This window comes from Gallinula chloropus, assembly GCF_964237585.1.
Source record: "Gallinula chloropus genome assembly, chromosome: 4".
NCBI lineage: Eukaryota > Metazoa > Chordata > Aves > Gruiformes > Rallidae > Gallinula > Gallinula chloropus.
The window spans coordinates 3,374,771-3,395,727 of NC_140088.1; the positions used below are offsets into that span (position 1 = coordinate 3,374,771).

The 20,957-nt window shown below is 42.3% G+C and overlaps 1 protein-coding gene across 3 annotated transcripts in view; it reads right to left on the reverse strand.

Annotated features, from left to right (window-relative positions):
• The window catches only part of NRXN3 (neurexin 3), a gene marked incomplete at its 5' end in the record, with an annotated part of 932,122 nt that overhangs the window by 625,102 nt on the left and 286,063 nt on the right, over window positions 1-20,957 (reverse strand). For 2 of the 3 annotated variants that reach the window (XM_084263765.1, XM_084263766.1), the window contains one exon: window positions 20,035-20,238. In XM_084263765.1, coding sequence (XP_084119891.1) covers window positions 20,035-20,238 — 204 coding nt within the window. Of the gene's footprint in view, window positions 1-11,985; window positions 12,013-20,034; window positions 20,239-20,957 lie in introns of all 3 variants that reach the window. The other variant, XM_084263764.1, reaches the window with a different exon arrangement.

Below are 20,957 nucleotides of genomic sequence, written 5' to 3' on the forward strand. Positions count from 1 at the left end.
AGAAAATTAACTGTGAGCTTCAGTCTTCTCAAACTAATAAATTCTTCAGATCATAGTGATTAAATCCCATGGGAAAACCTGGTCTATTAGGGACACTGCATGACTCAGAAGTGGTTACCAAGACTGGCAATAACCCTGCTCACCTGTCTACATGAAGATATACCTGTCTCGAGAACTTGCATTTACCTCATTTACTTCACAAGTGGAAAAAATGATACAGTACCTGTCACTTGTCATATTTTCAGTTCTGAAAATTTCCTCTTAGTATTTGGTGGGGGATCTCTTAAGGACAAGGGCCTTAAAACTTGACTCTTCACAAATGCTGAGCATCTAAAATCCTGTGAAAGTCAACAGGGACTGACTGGGCTCAGTACCCTCTGCAAATTAGAGCTAATGTAGAAAGAACATCTTAATAACTTCCTAATGGACTGCTGAAACCCGTAATTTCAGCAATCAAGAAAACAGAAAGCTGGGCTCTTTTCCCCTTATAACACAGAAATAACTGACAACATTTGAAAACTATAAAAAGAGGAGCAGGGAAGAGGAATAGATGTGTATTTTAACTCCATTTGAGTGAACTGGACAAAAGGAGCTGTCTGTAAGGGTAAAGCAGAAAAAATACCTGTCTCAAAAATAAGGAAGAAATCTCCCCTTACAATGCAATCAAAGATCACCTGAAACAGGGGAGTATCTTTTACATTTCTCTTTCCCACAGCAAGGGAGGTGGCTAGCTCCCAATCAGAAGAATGCCTCCCCACAACACACCCTCTGCACTCACACTTTGCAATTTGTTAGGAAACATTCTCCACCCCTTAGGCTCCCTAAACAAATCTCAGAGCCCAAGTTCCTCTGTCCAGTTTTCAAACACCTCTCTTGCCAAAGTCACCCTTTGTGTGGCTGTGAAACACACTCATTTCTCAGGTTTACCTTGACTCAGCTCAAAAAAAACCCTCACACTGGATCCATGGTTAGGCAAACAAAAGATCTTTTAGAGATCTGAAGTCACTTGGGGGGTTATAAAATGAACATCAGATGCAATTCTAATATTAGCTGAAAACAGACTGCATCTCTATTTGCTTAATTACTCAGAATTTCTTAGTTTCCAGTTGCTTCAGTTGAGAGTTTGGCTTTAAAGTAACATCAAGTCTTCCAAGCGCTGCCCTGAGTTTTCAACAGCCTCTGTATTCACATATGGTTGCCACAGCCCTTTACAGCCACTCCTCATAAGATTTGCTCTCCAGCCCCTTCCCCAGCCTGGCTGCCCTTCTCTGGACACAGGTCTCCAGGACCTGTCAATGTCTTTCTTGTAGTGAGGGGCCCAAAAACTGGACACTGTACTCAAGTTGTGGCCTCACCAATGCTGAGTACAGGGGCACAATCATTTCCCTGGCCATGCTGCTTCTGATACAAGCCAGGATGCCACAAGTATGTTTCGGATATTGACCTTAGTACTTCAAGCCTGACCTTAGGTGTATCACTGGGTTTCCAGCATCATAACTTTGGACCCAGATGCAGGTGGCAGAAGCAAATGTTTTGAATACTGTACATTATGTGGATTTCAGCCCCAGAAAGGAATAATGAAGTTGGGATTGATTCTCCACAGCTGTCAGGGACGCAGAACAGTGGTGCCTGCTGCAGCCTGGCAGAGACCAAGGAATCTCCTGTCTGCATTCTTGGCTTGTTCACAGCATTTAAGCCACAGACCTTTAGTGCCACAGAACCTGCTACTTTCATCTGACATGCAAAGGAGTAATTTCAAGGTAGCAGGGAATGCAGCTGTTCATTGTGCTGATTAGCACTGCCTATAGTACAGTCCACACCCTGCAAAAGTTAGTTGCTTCCTATTGAGCATGACTGATGGGGTAGCCCTGCACTACTGTCAAAAACCTGTTTGCATTCCAGCCCTTTTTCACCCAGCTCTGCCAATAAAGGCGGTTTTCCTCTCTACTGCTTTCCACAAAGCACCCTGAACACAACCTCCAGCCCTTCATAGGTGGCAAACCCACGACACGACAAACACAAACCGATCCCATCATTGCCTCAGAGATGTCCTCAGGCTGCTGAGCGCACGAACCCTGAAGAAACTCGGAAAATCTCCCGCTGCACCACGAGATGGTGCTCAGCCCCCTCTGGAACAGGCACCTGGACCACCTCCAGAGTCGGGAAAGTTGGCTCCAGCTGGGTACTGACAGCCCCAGCCTCAGCACACACACACACACACACAGAGTCAGGCGCATGAGTGATTCTCTCCACGCAGCCCTGCTGGGTACAGCATTCCCTGTAAAACACCCTTGTGCTGCTGGGGAGTCACCCAACCAGGGACAACTTGCAAAAAATACTACTGAGTGAGTCTGCTGAGCTGGAAACTCGAAATCAACCACACCAGTGGGAAACATCTTCAAGCAGGGGCAGCATTTATCTGTGTATTTGGGAAAATAAGCTCCATGAGAACTATGCAGACCAACAAATCCTGCATTTTCATGTAATTTTCATGCTGCTCCATCTGCTCTGTTGCATTTTAAGATGCCTGAAATAAATCAAAGGGTGACCAGTGAGAGAAATATCATAAACCCTGCTTGTAATGAGAACTGGTCAGTTTTACTGGCACTGCTTTCAATGGCAACAATAATTCAGGAAGGGAGTTTCTCTTAATCTAGAATGATGCTAGGCAGCAAAATATCATAACATAATAAATTGGAAGCAACAAACTTTCATTCTTTCCAGTATAACAAAGCATGGAACTAAATGAGGCTAATTTTCTGCCCACCACAAAAAGGAATGGGCGTATTTTGGCAGTTCTAGGGCTATGAACATCAGAATGTCCATGAGACAGAGTGTGGCTGTGTCAGACTAGGCTATGGTAACAATGTATTTGAGGTGTATGCAATTCCTGTTACACTATCATGGTAACTACCAGTATATGATTTGGCCAACCCTGTACTGACCTCCAAAAAATCTCAGTGCTCATCTACAAATATGCTTTCACCCTTCCTGTCTTTTATTAATGTTGAATCAGAGTTGTTACATGGTATTTGATGCCATCTTCCACAGTAGAACTGGCTACATCTTAACAGCAATGGATATTTAATTTGTAACACCCCTTACTCATTCAATATTCTACTGAGCCAACTCACTTGATGAGCCTAAAAGGAAAATAAAAACAAACAAACCCCCCCCCCCCCAAACCTCTCACACGTCCGTAGCTCTTTCAAGGGGCCTCTTTGCAATTAAAGCCTTTTTATATTATTTCTGTCTCCAAAAATGAATTATGAAATCCAGCAGCATTTGTGCCTGGCTTTTGTTTTGTTTTTTCCTCTTGCAGTGAATGTGCAAAACCACTTTCTTCAAATTACACCCTGTGCTGTTACAAACCCTACAAGCTGCACACATCTTTGTCTTGGAGGGAATCCATTCAAATCTAGGACCCCCCCTCATCCATGCAAAAGGACTTGAGTGTTGGGACAACGAAACATCAAATGTGTGGCAGTTAAAATCCAGCTCTAAAAGGTTTGTAGGTTTGTGTGCAGCAGAATGATGTGGCAAATAGTGTCCCTCCTCCAGCAGCTAAGAGCTAAACTCCAGGAATCCAAGAGGAGCACCATGCTAGATGGAAGACCACAACTTTGTTTAAAGGCCTGGGTGCTGTAAGAACACTTTTCACCAGGCAGCTCCAGAGACACTGACAGCTTGGTGAAGGTGGCAACAGCTTACAACCTAAAAGATGCTGATGTGGGTCAAAAGCAATGCCAGCTACATGTCCTCTTTTCCCTACCAGTTCAAAAGAGTGGGCTGAATCATTTCAGTTCCCCTTAGGAACAGAAAATACACTAATTCAAATGGTGTCAGCATGCTAACAGTCTAATACATAATTAAACCCTTACCTGAACCTACTCTTGCATTAACAGTTAATTAGTATAATAATTCCCTGTTTTGTTTCAGGCTTGCTGGTGATTCTCTACTTCAGATTCACAAGCAAACAAGAATAATAAGATATCCTGGGATGATCTGACCTCCAGTTCACGATCAGACCTGGATACTGTGAAATTCCTCCAGAGGAAGAAGCTATTCTTCCATATCAGAGTCTGCACATATAACTGTTTAATATCAAAACCACTGAAGTGATGCAAATCAAAGAGAGATTTAACTGGGAAAATGACAGGAGAGCTTCTCACTTTTCACATTCAGAGTGAAAATCTTCAGTATATTGCATTTTCCACTAGCTACAAAGTGGTTTATGATGATATAAAAAAACCATCACCGCTGATTAAACATATCTGTGGCATCTTGGCCAGGGTCCTTGCAGGATGAAGTCTTCCCATGCATTGTATTCCCTTCACAGAAGAATAGCGAGGTGTCAACAACTGTTTCCTTGGCTTGAAACCTCAAGAATCAGCTTTTCCTGAGAGGGGCAGAAGATAAGTAATTAGAAAAGAAGACATCACTGCTGAAAGGTTTGCTAAGGACACGTTTCCAGAGAAGCAGCAGAGATGCAAGCTTGCCATAGGCATCGTACACCAATGTGCACCAAGTCTCACCAAGTGAGACTCCCTCTGGGAGGAGAAAGGTCCTTGTTCTCTCTGACTCATTCTGTACCTGCACAAACAGTAGGTATCATTCAGGTGCTTCTTCCAGAGCCAGACCTCAAGCCCACAGATCACCTTTCCCTAGCTCATTTCAGAGAGGCCAATGGGACACCAAAGGACATTTTTAAGGTAAACTTTTACCTTACTCCTCAGGCACCTGTGTGCACAACTGCAGTTACTTGTTCCCTGAGGGAAATCTCCTAGCAGCAGGGCCTTTTGCCAGACAAAGGGGCCTTGCAGTGTGAAACAGGGGCGATGTGATGGGTCATGGTGACAGAAGGACAGTACCAGTGACGGCTGAAGTAGGTGGGTTAAGCATGGCAAAAAGCTCCCTGCTGTGGAGAGGCACCTTTTCTCTGTCATTATGAAGCCTTTCACCATTCATAGAAACAGGATGCATTAAGTCAGACCTGCTGCAGTCATTGCTTGAGATTTTAAGACAGGCTGACATGTCTTAGTCCTGGAAAGAACACATTTAGTACCGTTACACAGCTCCCTGTGTTACCACCCAGGCAGCAAATTCCCTCAAACTCAGTGTCTTGTGTAGAAAAAAACAATTAAATGGAACAAGAAATGACCAGATGCTCAATGCCTGGACACCACAGGCTACACTGTGCCAGTTTGCCTTTGGCCCTCTGTTCCACTGGAAGGCAGCAAAACCGCTGCCTTTTCAAGTACTGTAGCACGCTGTCCACAAACTTTGAAGGCTGTTGTTACTTCCTGAGTGTACTGGGTCTGGCTGGGAGGGAGCTAATTTCCTTCACAGCAGCCCACACAGTGCTGTATTTTGGATTGGTGAGCAAAGAGGTGATGATAACACAGAGGCTGGAGGAGAGTGTGTGAGCAGCTGTGTGGTGCTCAGCCACCTACTGGGGTTAAACCAAAGCACTGAGGAGAATGGAAGTGATGACAGCTGATCTGAAAGGAACACAATTCGATACACACAAAGAAAGGGGCTGAAATAACACACTGAGAATGTTTTCCTATCAAAGCCTCCCCTCTCCACCACCTCTCCCTCCCTCCTGCCCCAACCTGGGCATCCTGGCTGAGATCCTGCAAACGCTGCAACAGGAATGGAAGCTGGACATCCTCTTTTCTCCAGACATAAGAAAGGAAGCTGGTATTATAATAACTGGTGGATAAGAAAAAAAACCATCCCAGACCAGCAGCTAGTTAATTCAATGTATCAGTAAAACAAACCCCAGCATCACATGGCTTCAAAAGCTATCCTACCCACAAACTTCTTCCTAAATTACTCTAAGGTTTACCCACAGCATCTTTCTCCTCTGGGAGGGAAAAAAATAAAGGAAAAATTAACCCCAAACTTTCATATTCCATATTCTTTGTTATAGCACCCAGAATCCAAATATTTAATAGGAATTTCTAACATTGAGTAATGGTTATCTAGCTTAGTGATTGATATTGCTGTTTTGATTGCCTCCTTCACAACAGATTATCATTTTTACCTATAATCCCATGGAAGGGGTTTGAAAACTCTTTATATAAAAACATATAGCACAAAGACAACCTTTTGAGAAGTGGTAAGAGGTAAAGAAAAGCTGCTGGGCTGGGAAGGATGGCCAGTAAACTGGCATAGCTGTTTTCCAAAAGTGGGTCACTAATTCCTGAAAGGCAATTGCTGGGTTTCCAAGGTTAATTTCTTTCCTGTTAGGTCCCACCACAGCAATTCATTTTGCCAGGCTCTGCTCTCAACAGCACCATCTCTTCAAGCTGAAGTCTGTTCCTGAGCACTAGAACTGAAAAGTCAGACTACAGACTTTCAAAGGATCCAACAGTTCTAGCTGGAAGATGATGGCTAACTGCTGCAAACTAACTAAGAGCTCGGGTAGCTGAAGTCTAGTAGACACATTGTAAACCAGATTTACAGCCCCTGAAATGTTCTGGGACACAGGGACCTTGTGATATCACAAACTGCAGTTTAGGATTGGAGAAATGAATTATGACACAACTAAACCTTGATCTTCATAGTACTGTCTGGATGAGGAGGGTCAAAGACACTGTGAAAAGCTTTTGCTCACCATACCCAGTGTCCTGCACACAACAGTGCAAATCACCAGAGCCTCTTTACCTGTCACTCCTTATCCAGTATCCTTAAGGCTCACTGATTTGGCTTTAAATTTACAGATAAGGTAGCACCCAACATAGCAAGCAGTGCCTGTGCTGATTAGTACTTGCTCCTCTTTTTAACTGAGTCTCATTAGAGATACTTTCTAGGTTTTTCTTAGGCAAAATTAATCACATATAAAATATTTGCTTCCACCTAGATCCTAAAGCATGAGGTTCTAGTTTTGTGCATATTTTCTTTGAATAAAAGAACAAAGTGGATGTTCTGACAACTACTTACAGAATCTAATCTACAGAAGATATATTATCTAGACAGCTGGGACACAGAGCAGCTTCTTGCACATGCTCCACCTTTTGCATCTTGCCTTGATGGATGGATGGTCCAAAGGGTCTTTTCCTTCCCATTGCAACAGATAACTGCATGGACTTTGTCACTACTTTCTAAAAACAAGCTCAGGAGCACTACTTCACTTTCTAGGGGTACCAAGCAACCTCTGAGTTGAGAGCTTAAGTCAAGAGGGGGTTTTTTCCCCACTGGGGACTTGGAGTGGACTTGAATCAAGCAACTCTGAGACAAAATACCTCTTTTCTGCAGCAGTGTCAGGGAAGAGGAATTTGTGCAGTTACATGAAAAGCTTATTTGTACACCCACAAAGGAGCTCAGAGAGACAGCAGTAGGAGAGGGCATCTAAAGAACTTTTTCTTGGATCACCTCCAGACCCATCACAGGGGTTTATCAGACCATCAGAGACCCATTAATACAAGCCCCTAGGAGCACTGGGGGAACACAAATTAAGGACTCCTGAGGAATTAACACTTCGTCCAGGACTCTCACAGGGCTATCCCAGCAGAGCCATCAGTGTCCAAGTGTGAAACTCATCACCCACCATAAGTCATCTGGTGCAACTCTTGAGATCACCTTTTTGACTCAGGGGATTGCTGCCTGTGTGATGCAGGGAAAAAGCAGCTTGGGATCAGACAGACTCATCACAAGATGTTTAGGGAGGAAGCCAAAGGCAGGAAAAGGGAGGTGTCTAGGTGATTTGGGGAGGAACAGGGCTGGGAACATAGAGGGGTAAGGGAATAAAAAGGGCTGGTCAGTATGCTTGTCTGGCTGTGCCCTGAGGCTGATGAGTGCAGTCTGTCCTGTCTTCTTATTGAGTTCCTTTTCAACTCTTTCCTGGCTGAGGGCTCTCTGTTCTGTGTGCATGAGGGTGTACGGGGTGTGAGAGCACCACTGGAGTCGGACAGTGGGTCAGAGGGCCCATGCTGCCAGGGACTGGAATGAGTGTGGGTCTGTGATTCTGTGATCACCAGCAAAGCTCCTGCCACGAGTGCATGTTCAACCTTGCTACTGGTTGAACTTGGAAACAGATGTGGCACTAGTTTCACCTCTCCCAGGCTACTGGATCCAGTTCTCTAACAGAATTCTAAGTTTATCAGCTGACAAAGTGCCTGTGAGGACTGCTGTTTTATTAACTGACAGGAAGACAGTCTTCCAAGGACAGGCTTGCTCCTTTCCCTTCTTCTGCACTGCAGTGCAGCAGCAGCACAAGGCCAGACCAACACCCTGAGTCTGAGACTGCTCAAGGGTGAGATGGTTCTCAGCTGGGCTGTACACACACTCTGGACCCCAGCTTTGCTTTCACCACCACAATATGACATACTAATGACTCACCACTTTTCAGCTTGCATAAGCATTCATTTCTTCCTGATTATGTTTAAATGGAGTTAGGAGATACTAGTCACAAATATGATGTGGATGTTTAATCACACCTCTTCACTTCCCAAATAATGTTTTCATGTTAGAGTACTATTAAGCTTTTATTAAAATGACAGCAGCATCACTAGGAATCAGATAAGTGCACTTGGTTTTACAACATTTTGATTAGATTAGCGTTAGCACAGCTTCCTATTTACTTATGATGATATGGAAAAAAGAAACTTTAAACCTCTCCCAGAGTTACACATCATGGCTCATGTTTTATGTTGTTGTTGCAGCAGCATTTACTAAAATGAAACACTAACATTGTGTTAAACCCAGCCACTGAACACAGGAAGCATGGCAACTGAGAAGGGAGAACTAATCTCACATTCTAGCTGTCTTCTATTGTCAAAGGCCAGCCCAAAATGAATTGGATCTGAAACAACATGCTAACTGTGGGACCTCATAAAGACACAGGATCGACTAATAGTGATTGGCCTGTAATTGTTCATCCTCTTCACTTCGTGCTTTTAGCAGGTAAGAGAAGAGGAACAGGATTTGCTGAGGCTTCACAAGCCACAGCTTGTCTGGCATGCTTTGAGTGAGAAGAAAAGGCCTTATAATGAAACAAAAAGCAATGAGACAGAAGTATTCACTGTCCCAAAGGCAGCTACTTTAGGTAGATAAAACCTCCCACATAGGTAGTGTCAAACTGTGTGATGATGACTACTGATACACCACATAAAAGGTCTGGGAGAAAGAGAGAGAACTACAAGAAAGGTAATACAAACAGTATCCTAGAAAGAACACAAAGTGAAGACACTTCTGGAAGGTAGTAAATCTGTAGCACTCACAGCCCTGTCCCTCCACATTTAATGCTGTGTAAAATGCTGGAAACTATCCCCCATCTGGACTGATATGAAGTCAGGTCACTGAAAAGGGAATAAGGAAATTAAGGACTAGAGGGGATTGAAAAAAATTAAGACAAATCAGAGCACCAGATATAACACACTATCACAACAACTTTAACTTTATGAACCATGTATTTCATGAAACAGTTTACAGAAGATGGACCAAAGAACTACTCTTCTTTAGGAAATCCTATTTAAAACCTCAAAATGCAAAAATGTAAGGGTATTTAGACCACACCTATTTTCCCCATAAATCCCCCCAACAGAGCTGTGCTAACCGTTATGTCTGCATTATGTTGAGGAATCAACACACCTTCACACAATGTATTTTGGGATCCTGATTTTGGTTGTGCTGATTTTACACTCAGGAGAAAGGAAAGTTACTACCAGTTACATCTTTGTAAGCATCAGCACTGTTCAGTCCTTTATATACAAACCCTGCCAGTGTGCAGAAACAGGTAAGATCTTCAAGAGTGAAAGGAGAGGATGAGTATTAAAATAAATACAGGAAAAGAAAAAGTTCCTATTCTAGGAAATGATGGCAGCCTTCCATTTCAGGACTGTGAAATACGACAGTCATGAGAAATGGAGAGATGGTCAGAAGAAATGATGGAAAACAGTATTTTGCATCCAATATACAGCAGCCCAAAGATGAAAATGAAAAGTGAGTATATCAAAATTTAAATGCTTACCTGAGAACTTACACTCTCAAACAGCATAAGCTTCAGTGCTTGCTGTAGTAGGTTCTTTAACCTGCACACATTCCACAAGATCCCAAAGTACAGCTCTGTTTACCTTTAAAACACGCACCACACCCCTCTGATTCAGTTAGTAATGGTGACTGCTTGACCTGAAACTCTTCAACTGATTGGGAATCTCATTTACCAAGTTGCTTTAAAACACTTCTGCTCATTTCAACAGACCCTGGCAAACCCATCTGTATGTGGATAACTCCCTCTGCACAGGTAAATGTCACTGTCCCTGCAAGAATGGTGATATTTGGTCTGCTCCTGCCTAACCGTGTTTTATTCATGCAAGAGGATGGAGGCTTCCATCAACCATCCCTTCTAGAGAGCAGGACAGATGACCCAAATCATTCCAACAGGCAGCAACAAAACAATGTGTTGGAAGGACTGGGAGCATTTTCAGCAAAGTAACACAAGAATAAATTAGGAAAACCCAAAGTGTTCAAACCTTCAGAGGAAGGCTGCATTTAAAAATGCAACAGGCTTAACTATTAAAAATGATTCAAGATGTTTTGATGCTTGTGGGGAAATTAACTAAAGCACTGGATTCAGACTGACTTCCCACTGTTCTAACCATAGGATTCTCTTTTCCCCTCTTCTTCTTTTTTGAATGTTTCTCACAGCTACTTCTAAATTTTGCTTTCCATGAAAACCTGACCGTTGTTGCTTGCTGCTAAAGCTGGAAGATAGTCTTCTGTAGCTCAGCCTTTAACAGCCACCTGTCATCAAAAGATGAAGATGGTGATGGTATCAGATTGTTGTCCAGTACTGGGGAACTGAAATGGATATTCAGATGATATGCATGACCAAGAACTAGAGTGCAAGTGTGTGGAGAGAGTTACAGGTGGCTAAGCAGCAAGAGCATGAACACTGAGGAGGTCAGAGATCCTATTTTCAAGCAAATGTCCTCAGTACTACTGGGTAAAAACTGTCCAGGTCTGTAGAGATTAAAGACACTTTTTCCTATTGCACACTGTGCCTTGACATGCAGTGTTAAAACTTAATTGCATTTCCAAATTGATGTTTAGCTTTCCATAAATCTTTGTAAATAAAGTGGAACACAGAGGATGTGTCAGTTTAGGAATCAGGGTTCAAGTAAGTTAAGCCTCAAAGCACACTTGAGATCTGAACAGCTCAATCCTTTGCCAGGGGCTTTTTACTTGGAGGCATACATCAACTTTGACCAACTCTAGGAAGCAGCAGAGAAAAGATTTTGTTTGCACAATCAGTCTAGAATCAGCTATGTTCTTTCACTATTATTTTTCACAGAGATTTTCTAAGCCTTCTTCCCCACTTTTACAGACTGAAAAGGAACTTCAGTGACCCAAGGATTCAAATGGAATATTTTTTTTACGGAAGCCTAAGAGTGGTAAATACTATGTGAAAGTTTATCATGTAACTCTGATAATATACTCAAAAATCTAATTTTCCCTACTTCTATACCCAAATAAAAATGACTTTGAATAAACATCAGGTTAAGTTGTCACCATTCTGAAATAAAGTAAGAGGTTGAGGTGGGGGTTTTTTGTGTTTTGTTTTTAAATATGCATACCTTTCTTTTGTAGTGGAGAAGTGCATACAGTACCTGTTGTTATTCTTATGTGGTTCTTTGAAAGCTTTCATAAAAACAACAGGTTACCAGTGAAATATAACATCAGCTCATCAGGTTTCTCAGGTGCTCTTCTGCAAAGCTATGAAGTAACAGTTCATCTCCTCCTTGGAGAAAGCTAACACAACATTTTCACATACAATAACCGTAAGGTCTCCCCTCCCCACCCACCCCACAACGGCTTCGTATTCCACCCAACCTTTCAATTTCAGAAGATTCTTTATTTTAAAAAGAAAAAAAAGAAGAAACAAAAGAAAATAAAAACAGCCTATAAAACAGCAACAAAAATAAAGTTATTTTAATATATATAGAAAGAGAACAAAATGAAACTTGAGGGAAAACTTACTGGCGTTACAGTTTATCCTGATACAGTCTAGATGGGGAAAAATAAATGAAAGATGAAATTGCATCCTTCAAGGTAACAGCTGCAGACATCCAAAAACAATCAGTCCACCCTTCCGGGGACAGACACACGCAAAGAGATGTGGCCATTTTATACTTATATACAGTTTGTACAAGTTGAGGAGTGGGTGTATATGTACAGTATATTCTACATAAATATCTGTTACATAAATATATATATATATACACACATATATATACACCTATGTCTAGAGATATATACCAATGTACATATATATCCACATGTTGACACAGTAAGCTATTTTCTTTTTGTAGAAACCTAGGTATCTAAGAGTATCTTCTACTCCAGACCATGAACTGATGTGAATTACAATAAAAAAATTGATAATTAACGCACCAAAAAAAATCTCCCTCAAAATGCAAGTCATACTCCAGTGTCATTTTACTTTTTAAAGACCTTTACCAATTTCTCTGAGAAGCTTGAAGCTCAACCTTTACACTTGGTTTCTTTTGAATTAATTCATATTGTTGTTACATAAATACACCATCTGTCCAACACAGAATACCTGTAAAATCAGCCTGTGAGATTTGTTGGTGCAATATTTAACCCTTTCCAGCTCTCCCAAAGACAGACCTTCTCCTCATTCCCCTAATGCCAGCCCAGAACACTTTTCAAGATGTGCACAGACACATTTGACACTGTCCATTCAGGTGAGGAAAGGGTTAATATACTGCCCAGTTGAGTCCTATCATAAAATGGCCACTTGCAAACAGCTAACCGCACGAACGCCCAGCCCAGATTTCAGCTAGTTCTGGAGGTTGGGAGTACCAGTTTTTGTTTTGCTTGGCAGGGGGCACAGGGATTTCTTTCAAAGGTCCCCAGCCCTGCCAATTCCTCAGAGCCCAATCTCGTCTTACTGGCTGAACGCTAAGACAGAATGGGATGCTCGTAACGTTCAGGGAGAAGATGAAATGGGCAGTGAAGTGGCAGATCTGGGGACCTTTGCTGGCCCTGCTTCATTCAGAGGTTACAAGCAAAGGAAGAAGAAAGGTGGGGGTATATGAAAAGAAAAATAGTTGCTTATGGAATCTAATAATGGTAACTAAGGAGTCTGCACAAAAAGTTGAGGCAGAAGAGGCTGAGTTAGAGGGCTTCTGAGCATTGCTTCTCTCATTTAACACACTAATGCTCAGCATATCTCAGGATGTGACCCATAAGGAGATCTTTTGTTTATAAATTCCTACTCACAGCCTTGTGAACATCCTTTACTCTGGTGTCTGACATCACACTGATAACGATAGCTCTTGCCTGTCACGTACCTTAGGCCATGCTGACCTTTTCTCAGGAAATCAAGGCCAGGAATAATAGCAACATGCTACAGGACACCTTGTCTGGACAATTAAAGCTTTGACCAGCAGAGATGGCCATATATTTTTATAGAGATATGGCCCAGCAAGAATTACACAGAATGGTAATGCAATATAATGCAGTTTGCTGCTTAACTGGACCAAGATTATGTTTACCCACAAAAATGTAGGAAAATTATTTCACCAGCTGAAAGTAAATACACCTCTTGAAAAATGGAAAAGGAGAAAAAGTCTACAAATGATAGCCATAACCATCAGGGACACACCAATTGGGAGCAGCGTAGCCAGAGAGAGCCTGTTTTCAAGCAGGACTTCTCCTGAGAAAATCTGGGTTTGGTTTTGTGCGATTAGGTTTGTCATGTGTCGTCAACCGCAACAGAAAAGTGGGAGCAAACAGCCCTGGAGCAATTGGTACGATCACCATACAGTGGTGGCTATATCCCTTATAGGAGTTGGGGGGGGGGGGTAAGGGCAGCTCTGCACAACATGCTGGGGAATTTACCTCTATGACCTGATGGAGAGTGAGAGCGGAGTGAGAGAGAGTCTCCGGTCCCACTGCAAGCAAGTGAGATCAAGAGAGATGTTACAGCTGGAACAAGAGGGGACTTTTTATGGGCAAAACAGTAAGTGTGTTGGAATGGGAAACATGGCTGGTCCTCACCGATACTCATCAAAGCTAAAAACTAAACCCACTGTTGTATTACTGATGTTTGCAGAGAAGTTTTGCGTTTTTAATTGTTTTTGTAGCAATACCAAAATAGCCACATGTCCCAGGACTTACACTCAGGCTGAGTCACTGACTGCTCCAGGTGAAGGGATCGATGTTTCAAAGCGAAAGTCAGTGTAGCCCTTTACCTGACTGCTAGGTTTCTATTTGATAGGACAACGACACATCAGGCCACTGAGGGAGCTGCCCTGATAACTACCATGGTGCTATTAGATCTTTAGATTCTGCAAGCATGGAGGCTCTGCAGTGCCATGCAATGGGGTGCCAGGCAGAAATGCCAAGCACACTACAGAAGAAACAGCTCCCAAGCCAGACTTAGTCCAGCTGGGTCAGCGGGGATCCCACACGGCAGCTAAGTGAGTGCATCTGCCTGTGCTGCTACACCAGCACCACCCTCAGAGAAAAGCATAGGGGGGGCCGTTAATTTCCTTAACTCTGAGCTGCTTTCTGCCTTTTGCATTGGTTTTTAGAAAGGAAGAAACCACCTCTTGCTTTCCCTGACAGTGAAGTGCAGGTTTAGCCTGGTCTTTCTGCTCAAAACAGCAGCAGCTGGGGAATTTGGGAATAAATAAAATAACTGCTTGGGATTCCTCCTGCACAGTACCAGGGCAATAAAACTTCTGGCAACTGACAAGTGGGGTGCTCTGACCCCTTACCAGCTTCCACTGATGAGATTTGCTTTATTTAGGTATGGCTGTGTTCTTAACTCAGTAGCAGCTTTCCCTAGGTTTAGGTTGTGAAGATGACTAAACTGTAAATTCAGTCGCCTGCCAGTTCAGCAATTGGATGAGAAATCTGAAGGACAGCAGTAAAGTGAAACACAGTCTGCAACTGCATAGGGGGCAGGACGAGCTAGGAAGACCTTCTACATTTACTTTATTTCATTATTATTCCTAACGTAAACCAGAAGCTGCTTCCTTAGTGCTCTGCTGGAAGGCTTTCCAGAGCACGTCACCTGGAAAATGGGCAAAGATTCTCTTTGCAAAAGGTTAAATAGCTCCACAGCAATTAGCCAACACTAGGGATTTACTGGTTTAATGGAGATACCTTTAGTAACAGACAGAAGTCTCTGTCAATTAGGCCAGTACTTCTTAGCATTTGTATCTTTGTGCCTGAAAATTCGCGATATTTATTTGACACTGCTAAGGCCCAAGGCTGGTTTTTACTTGAATCAGCAAAGAAAGTCACCTTTGCTGTGTGGGGACACAGTGTTCCTTTTGATAAGCATCCATATGTGGTTATGGAAGAGCACTTTAAGCCAAGACTAGGACAAGATAGTTGAGGCCTGCTTCTAAACTTACTCCGGGTGATTTCCTGTGGGGAGACCTGATGAGGTCCTGTGCACACTCTTACCCTATGTTAGAGCATAGCTCCTTGGCTCTCTCCTACTTGCATGCAGTCAGACTGCAAATGGCAGCTGAAAAAATATTTCTGCATATCTATGACAACAAAAAAACCTAATCAAGGGCCTTTCTATGTACTGATTACAGAAAAGACATTTATCAATGAGAAGCGATGTGAGTTGTCATACATTTGCAGGTCTAAGTGTAGGATTTCTGTAAAAGGAAGTCTGGCATAAAAGTTAATATACATTTAAAAATGAAAAATACAAAATGTGCCTTCGCTGTTTGTATGTAGGAATGACAAAAGAAACTTTGCATTTTGGAGAGGCAAAGAAGTCTTTGACACCCTTGAGTAGTGTATGAGGAAAAGATAGGTGAGAGGGATGATTACACTTCCTTATACAAGAACTGGCTCAAATTAAAAGGAGGCAGGAAGGATATAGTCTAGCCACCAGTGACCTGGAGACAAAGACAGGTCAGGAACTAAAAAACCCCGAAATATTCTTTAGTAAAAGTCAGTGACACTGTAACTCTCCCACTCACTAAAAATGTGAAGGTGGATTGCCCTATCGGACCAGCCATTTCTTTCCCTTTCTGAACACCTTCTCAACATCAGAAACGATTCCCAAGCATGTTCCAAGCCATGACTTGCTTAATTTATATTTCTCTCTCTTCCCTTCCACTCTAGGCCCATTTCTTCAGAGTCCTTCTTAACAGAAGTGAGATCTGTATCACATTTGGACTTCTAAATCTTCACACACCAAACAAACTACTGTGAGACCTGCTGTCAACATGCAGATTACAGTGCCTCGGGCACCCATCCACACAGGTAAGGTCTGAAACCACTTCCTCACCCCTCTCCCTAGAGAATTATTCATCCCTGCTCTCCCTTTCCTTCCCACCTTCTACCCGCCAAGGACACCCAGGCCCTGCCGTGCGATGGGTCTACCCCCTGTTTGGCCACGGAGTGCTGAGGGGGTGGGTGGGATATGCCAGCCCCTGCGGGCTGCTCTGTACACTCTGTTCGCAGGGCTGTTTGCTGTGCGGGCCGCAGGCTTCAGGCCTTTGAAGGGTTGAATACCATCTTTTGATTTACCATGGCTGATGGGGAATGGGAAAGCTTTACAACTGAAATACACAGAAGTGGTTGGTTGGGTTGTTTGTTTTGTTTAAAAAAAAAAGAAAGAAAAAAAAAGAAAAGAAGAAAAAACCAACATACGAAAAACCTTAATAAACCACACAAATGATAATAAGTAATCCAATGGAATAGATCAAAGAAGATAAGAAAGAGACAGCTCTTAGTAATAGTGTTAAATGACTTCTAAGAAAAGCACAATTAAATAACTCACCACTCAAAACAGTCTTTGTTTGCACACATCTGTCATTGGTTAGACACTCAGGGGATGTTGGCGCATGGCCTGGTCAGCACCGAGCATACTCCGGCCTTCAGAGGTGGTGCTGATGACTGATTCTCACTGGTAAGGGGATTTTGGCAGGGTCAGATCATGAAGATTTCGTTCTCATTTGTGACATTTTGGTTATGAACAGTCTCCTTAAAGAGCTAGATGTAACTTACAGTAAACTACTGAAAATTAATGTCGCTGTTAAGGTCATTCCACCTCATATTTTGTTTCTTCAACACCAAGGTAACTGATATTTTGATAGAAGGAACATGTTTCAAGGATTAGATTACAGCTTTATAAATCTGAAGGGAGGAGAGGTGAAGCTCAAATCCAGGTTCCAACAGTCTAAACGACCCTTCTGTTGAGCACAGCATAGGAGGAGAGCACTGACAGGTTTCCACTGTAGTCATTTTTAGAAGATGCAACCTCACACAAGTTTCAAGCTGAAAAGCTGGCAACTCTGGCATACACATTGCTTCAGTCCCTACTTGAAAACAACCTTCTGTTAACACAGGGTTTGGTTTACATATTTTCCCCCTGTATTAAACCATCATCTCCTTCCAGATACATGTAAGGCCATATATCAATTCTACAGCCACATCTTTTAGATGCCAGACAGTAAGAGCTGAACAGTCCACCTCTAGGCTAGGTGACAGTGTAATAGAGCCCAGAGAGTGTTAAGCTACCAACATCAGGCAGGCACACAATACTGACAGGCCCTGAGGGAAAATAGTGTCATCATATAAGGAAAATTGGAAAGGCAAGAGTAAGCTGTAAAAAAAATTAAGTATATTCAGGTTAAACTAAATATACTCTCCTTGTATTTACAGAGGGTCTAAGTCTAGTAGGCCCTGAGCACCCAAAAGGTTTTAAAGGGAGATGAAGATATAACAGAATCAAAGAAGTGGTGCCTTTCTCAGAAGAAGTCATAGTTTTTTATGAAGTCTGGCAGCTTTCATGCTGTAGTACTTTTCATGTGGGAGTATTGAAGGCAGTAGAAGCAGCACTTACTAAAATACTACCACATCCCTGGCAGGATATGAAATTTTGTCCCTTCAACAAAGAGAGAAACTAAGGCAAGGTGAAAGAACTGGCTCTGGGTTACAAGGAGATAGTGTAGAGCTGAACAGATACTCAGCTACCCCATCACTTCCTTGACAAAAGTACTGCCAGTCTTCCAGTGATTTAAGTTTGTTCTACAGAAGAAAACAGCTATCAATAATTGCCAAGGAGGGAAACCATGGCAGGGGCTGGGGGGGCGGATCTCATTTTGCCAGGCTACTAGCAACAACTGTATTAGTATTAGATCAGAAGAAAATGCAGACAGACACACATACATATACTCCTATACAGATGGACACTGATTGTTTTAAATATTCTCTTGGCACATGTAAGAAAGCTCAACATCAATTATTTTGAGCTGTTTTCCAGAGAAACCCTGGAAATCTTTGAAATTTTCCTCCACTTAATGTAGATGGAGATGGCTGTCATCAGAGAGCTGTTTCTCTTTATTTGAGAAGTTACTCTCAGAGCTGAAGTTGATCTATCTGTGGATAGCAGAGCAACTGCTCCTACACTAGCTACACACTCGATAGTGATTTACACTTCTTCAGTCAAGCTAAGAAGAGCACATGCATATTTTCCAAAAAGGAACTACATAACACTGTATTTTCTTTTATTTTTTTAAATTTTTTTTAAATAAAAAGCAGGGATTTCTATAGCCTTTTAGATGAAGACCCTTTGTTTCTAAGAGATAGGAACTTGTTTAAATGCATCTTCTTCTCTTAGCTTTCTTCTTCCAAAAGCAGCTATTAGGGGCTGCTTAAAGGTTCAAAGCCAAAAAGACACTAGAAGCAATTTGAAAAAACAATCTACTTCCACAGGACAACTGCTGGATAACACATTGCCCAGGTGAGGATGAGGAACCCTAAAATCACCATTCAAGCTCATCATGGTACAAGCAAGAGCTAGATAAACTTACCATATATAGCTAGGGCAGGAGTTAAAAAATAAGAACCGTTACTACAGGTAGCAGCTTGTAATACTTTTTGTACCCTCTACAAACAGAGCCACTACATGGTTTGCTCCTGATGTCACCACAGCAGGGCTCTGAAGGTGCTTACACTGTTAGCTCAAAAACTGCAAAAGCATCCTGTGGGGCTTAGAATTTTGAAAGCTGACACATGCTTTCACAGACCATGCACACATCATCTTATATTCTACGTATTAGAAGCGGTTTAACATTTTGCAGTGTCATGACAGTTCAGCCTCCTTGGCTCAGAATCCCTTCTTAGTTACGCTCCTGGATTCACATGAAGCAACAAGTTGCCCCACTGAAAAGGGAAAGAAAGCTTCAACTCCTGTATTTACATTCTTTAAAAAGGCTGTTTGTCTTTCAGTAAAATACTTAAAGATTGGCAAGAAAATGAATTGAGGTTGATCTAACAGCACACTCAGGCCAAATTATTTCTTTCATTCTTGTTATTGTTGGACTTGTTTCTAATTGTCTTTTTTATTATTTTCTGGGAAAGTCTAACTCTAAGGAGACAGGACACAACCCTTTGGGATGGAGAGGGATGTACTTTTATTATTGTTCCTTCATTTAAATAAAGATACAATCAGAGAAAACCCCAGGAATTTTTTACCAGACATAAAAGCCCTAAAGGCTGAAGCATATCACAATTAGAAAATAGAAATAATTAGCTAATTGGTAAAATAGACCATGATGTATCAAACGCTGCCAAATTCTATAACAGGGATGGGATTCACAGGCCTTCTGCTTGCCACCACACCCATTTTGCTTCCCTCCCACATTCGGCTTCGACTGTTTTGAGTGATGCTGGATGAATGAGGGATGTAACTGATCAAAAGATGGACCAAGCAGCATGTCTCACACAGAGCTCACCAGTCCCAAACCAAGAAAGGAAACTTAAAAACTTAAAAGACTTAAAAAACAACACTGTCCATAACGAAGAACTGACAGCAGATTTCCATGCAGCACCGCGGAAGAGAACTCCTCTCCGCGAGAGCGTATCATCATGAAGGTCTCAGCAGTTGTTTTAGAAACCAATCCAATCAAACCAACAGAAACTAAACAGGGTTTTTTTTTTAAAAAAAAAATTAAAAGAAAAAACACTAATCACAAGCCCAAACTAATAGTGAAGGGGCAGTGGAAGGTTTCCATACGATACCTAAATTGACCATCAGTTTGACACGGCCCCCATCCAGCTCCAGGCGCAGCGTGTCGGCAGAGTCCCGCGAGGTGGTTGCCATCAGCAGCCCGTAAGCGCGCTGGGACATGAAGCGGAAGGACACGTCTTCAGCTTCTGTGTGCATCACCATCGGCATGATGATCTTCATGTACATGCTGCCATCGTAGCTCAAGATAGAGGCCTCTGCAAGGAACCAGCAAACAATTGCAAGAATGAGAAGCAGCTTTCGTTCATTTATCCCCACGCCTGAAGAACCCACCCATCTTCCTTAGAGTGCTGTGTTTACAGAGACCATCCTAACCACCACAGAAAGGGAAGTGGGGGGAAAAACAGCAACTGATTAACAGCATCCAGCACCCCTATGTGGAAGGTATGAGCAGCAAACATAAAGATACAGTACACACAACTGGAGGTAGCAGTGCCCACGGAGACACAGTCTCCAAGGACAAGTTTGTTAGCAGAGGGCCCTTTTGTGGTAACGAGCTGGCAAAGCCTCTGTTTTTCACATCTTCCACAAAAGGTAATCTCCTCCATTAGTCCAGCCTTCCTTAGCACTAGCTCTAATAACTGCTTTAAATAATGTCTACAGCTACTAGAGCATTTAGTCTTACCTTTGAAGGCTCAGAGTTCTTATTTCTGTTACCCTTAAAAGCTATTGCTTATTTAGAGAGGGATTCATTCCATTGCTAGCACTTTAAAGAAAAACAACAACTCTAAGAAGCAAGTTTCCTAAAAGGTATTTTCTACCTCAAATTTTTTCTGGTTTGTGATTTTATATTTTTTCCCTCCTTACAAGCACCTAATGCTAGTACAGCTCTGTTGGTACAAATGATGGCACTGCAATGAAAATGAAGGATGGAAGAAACCAAACTCCACTGCAAGTATAAGTGCCACTGAAACAC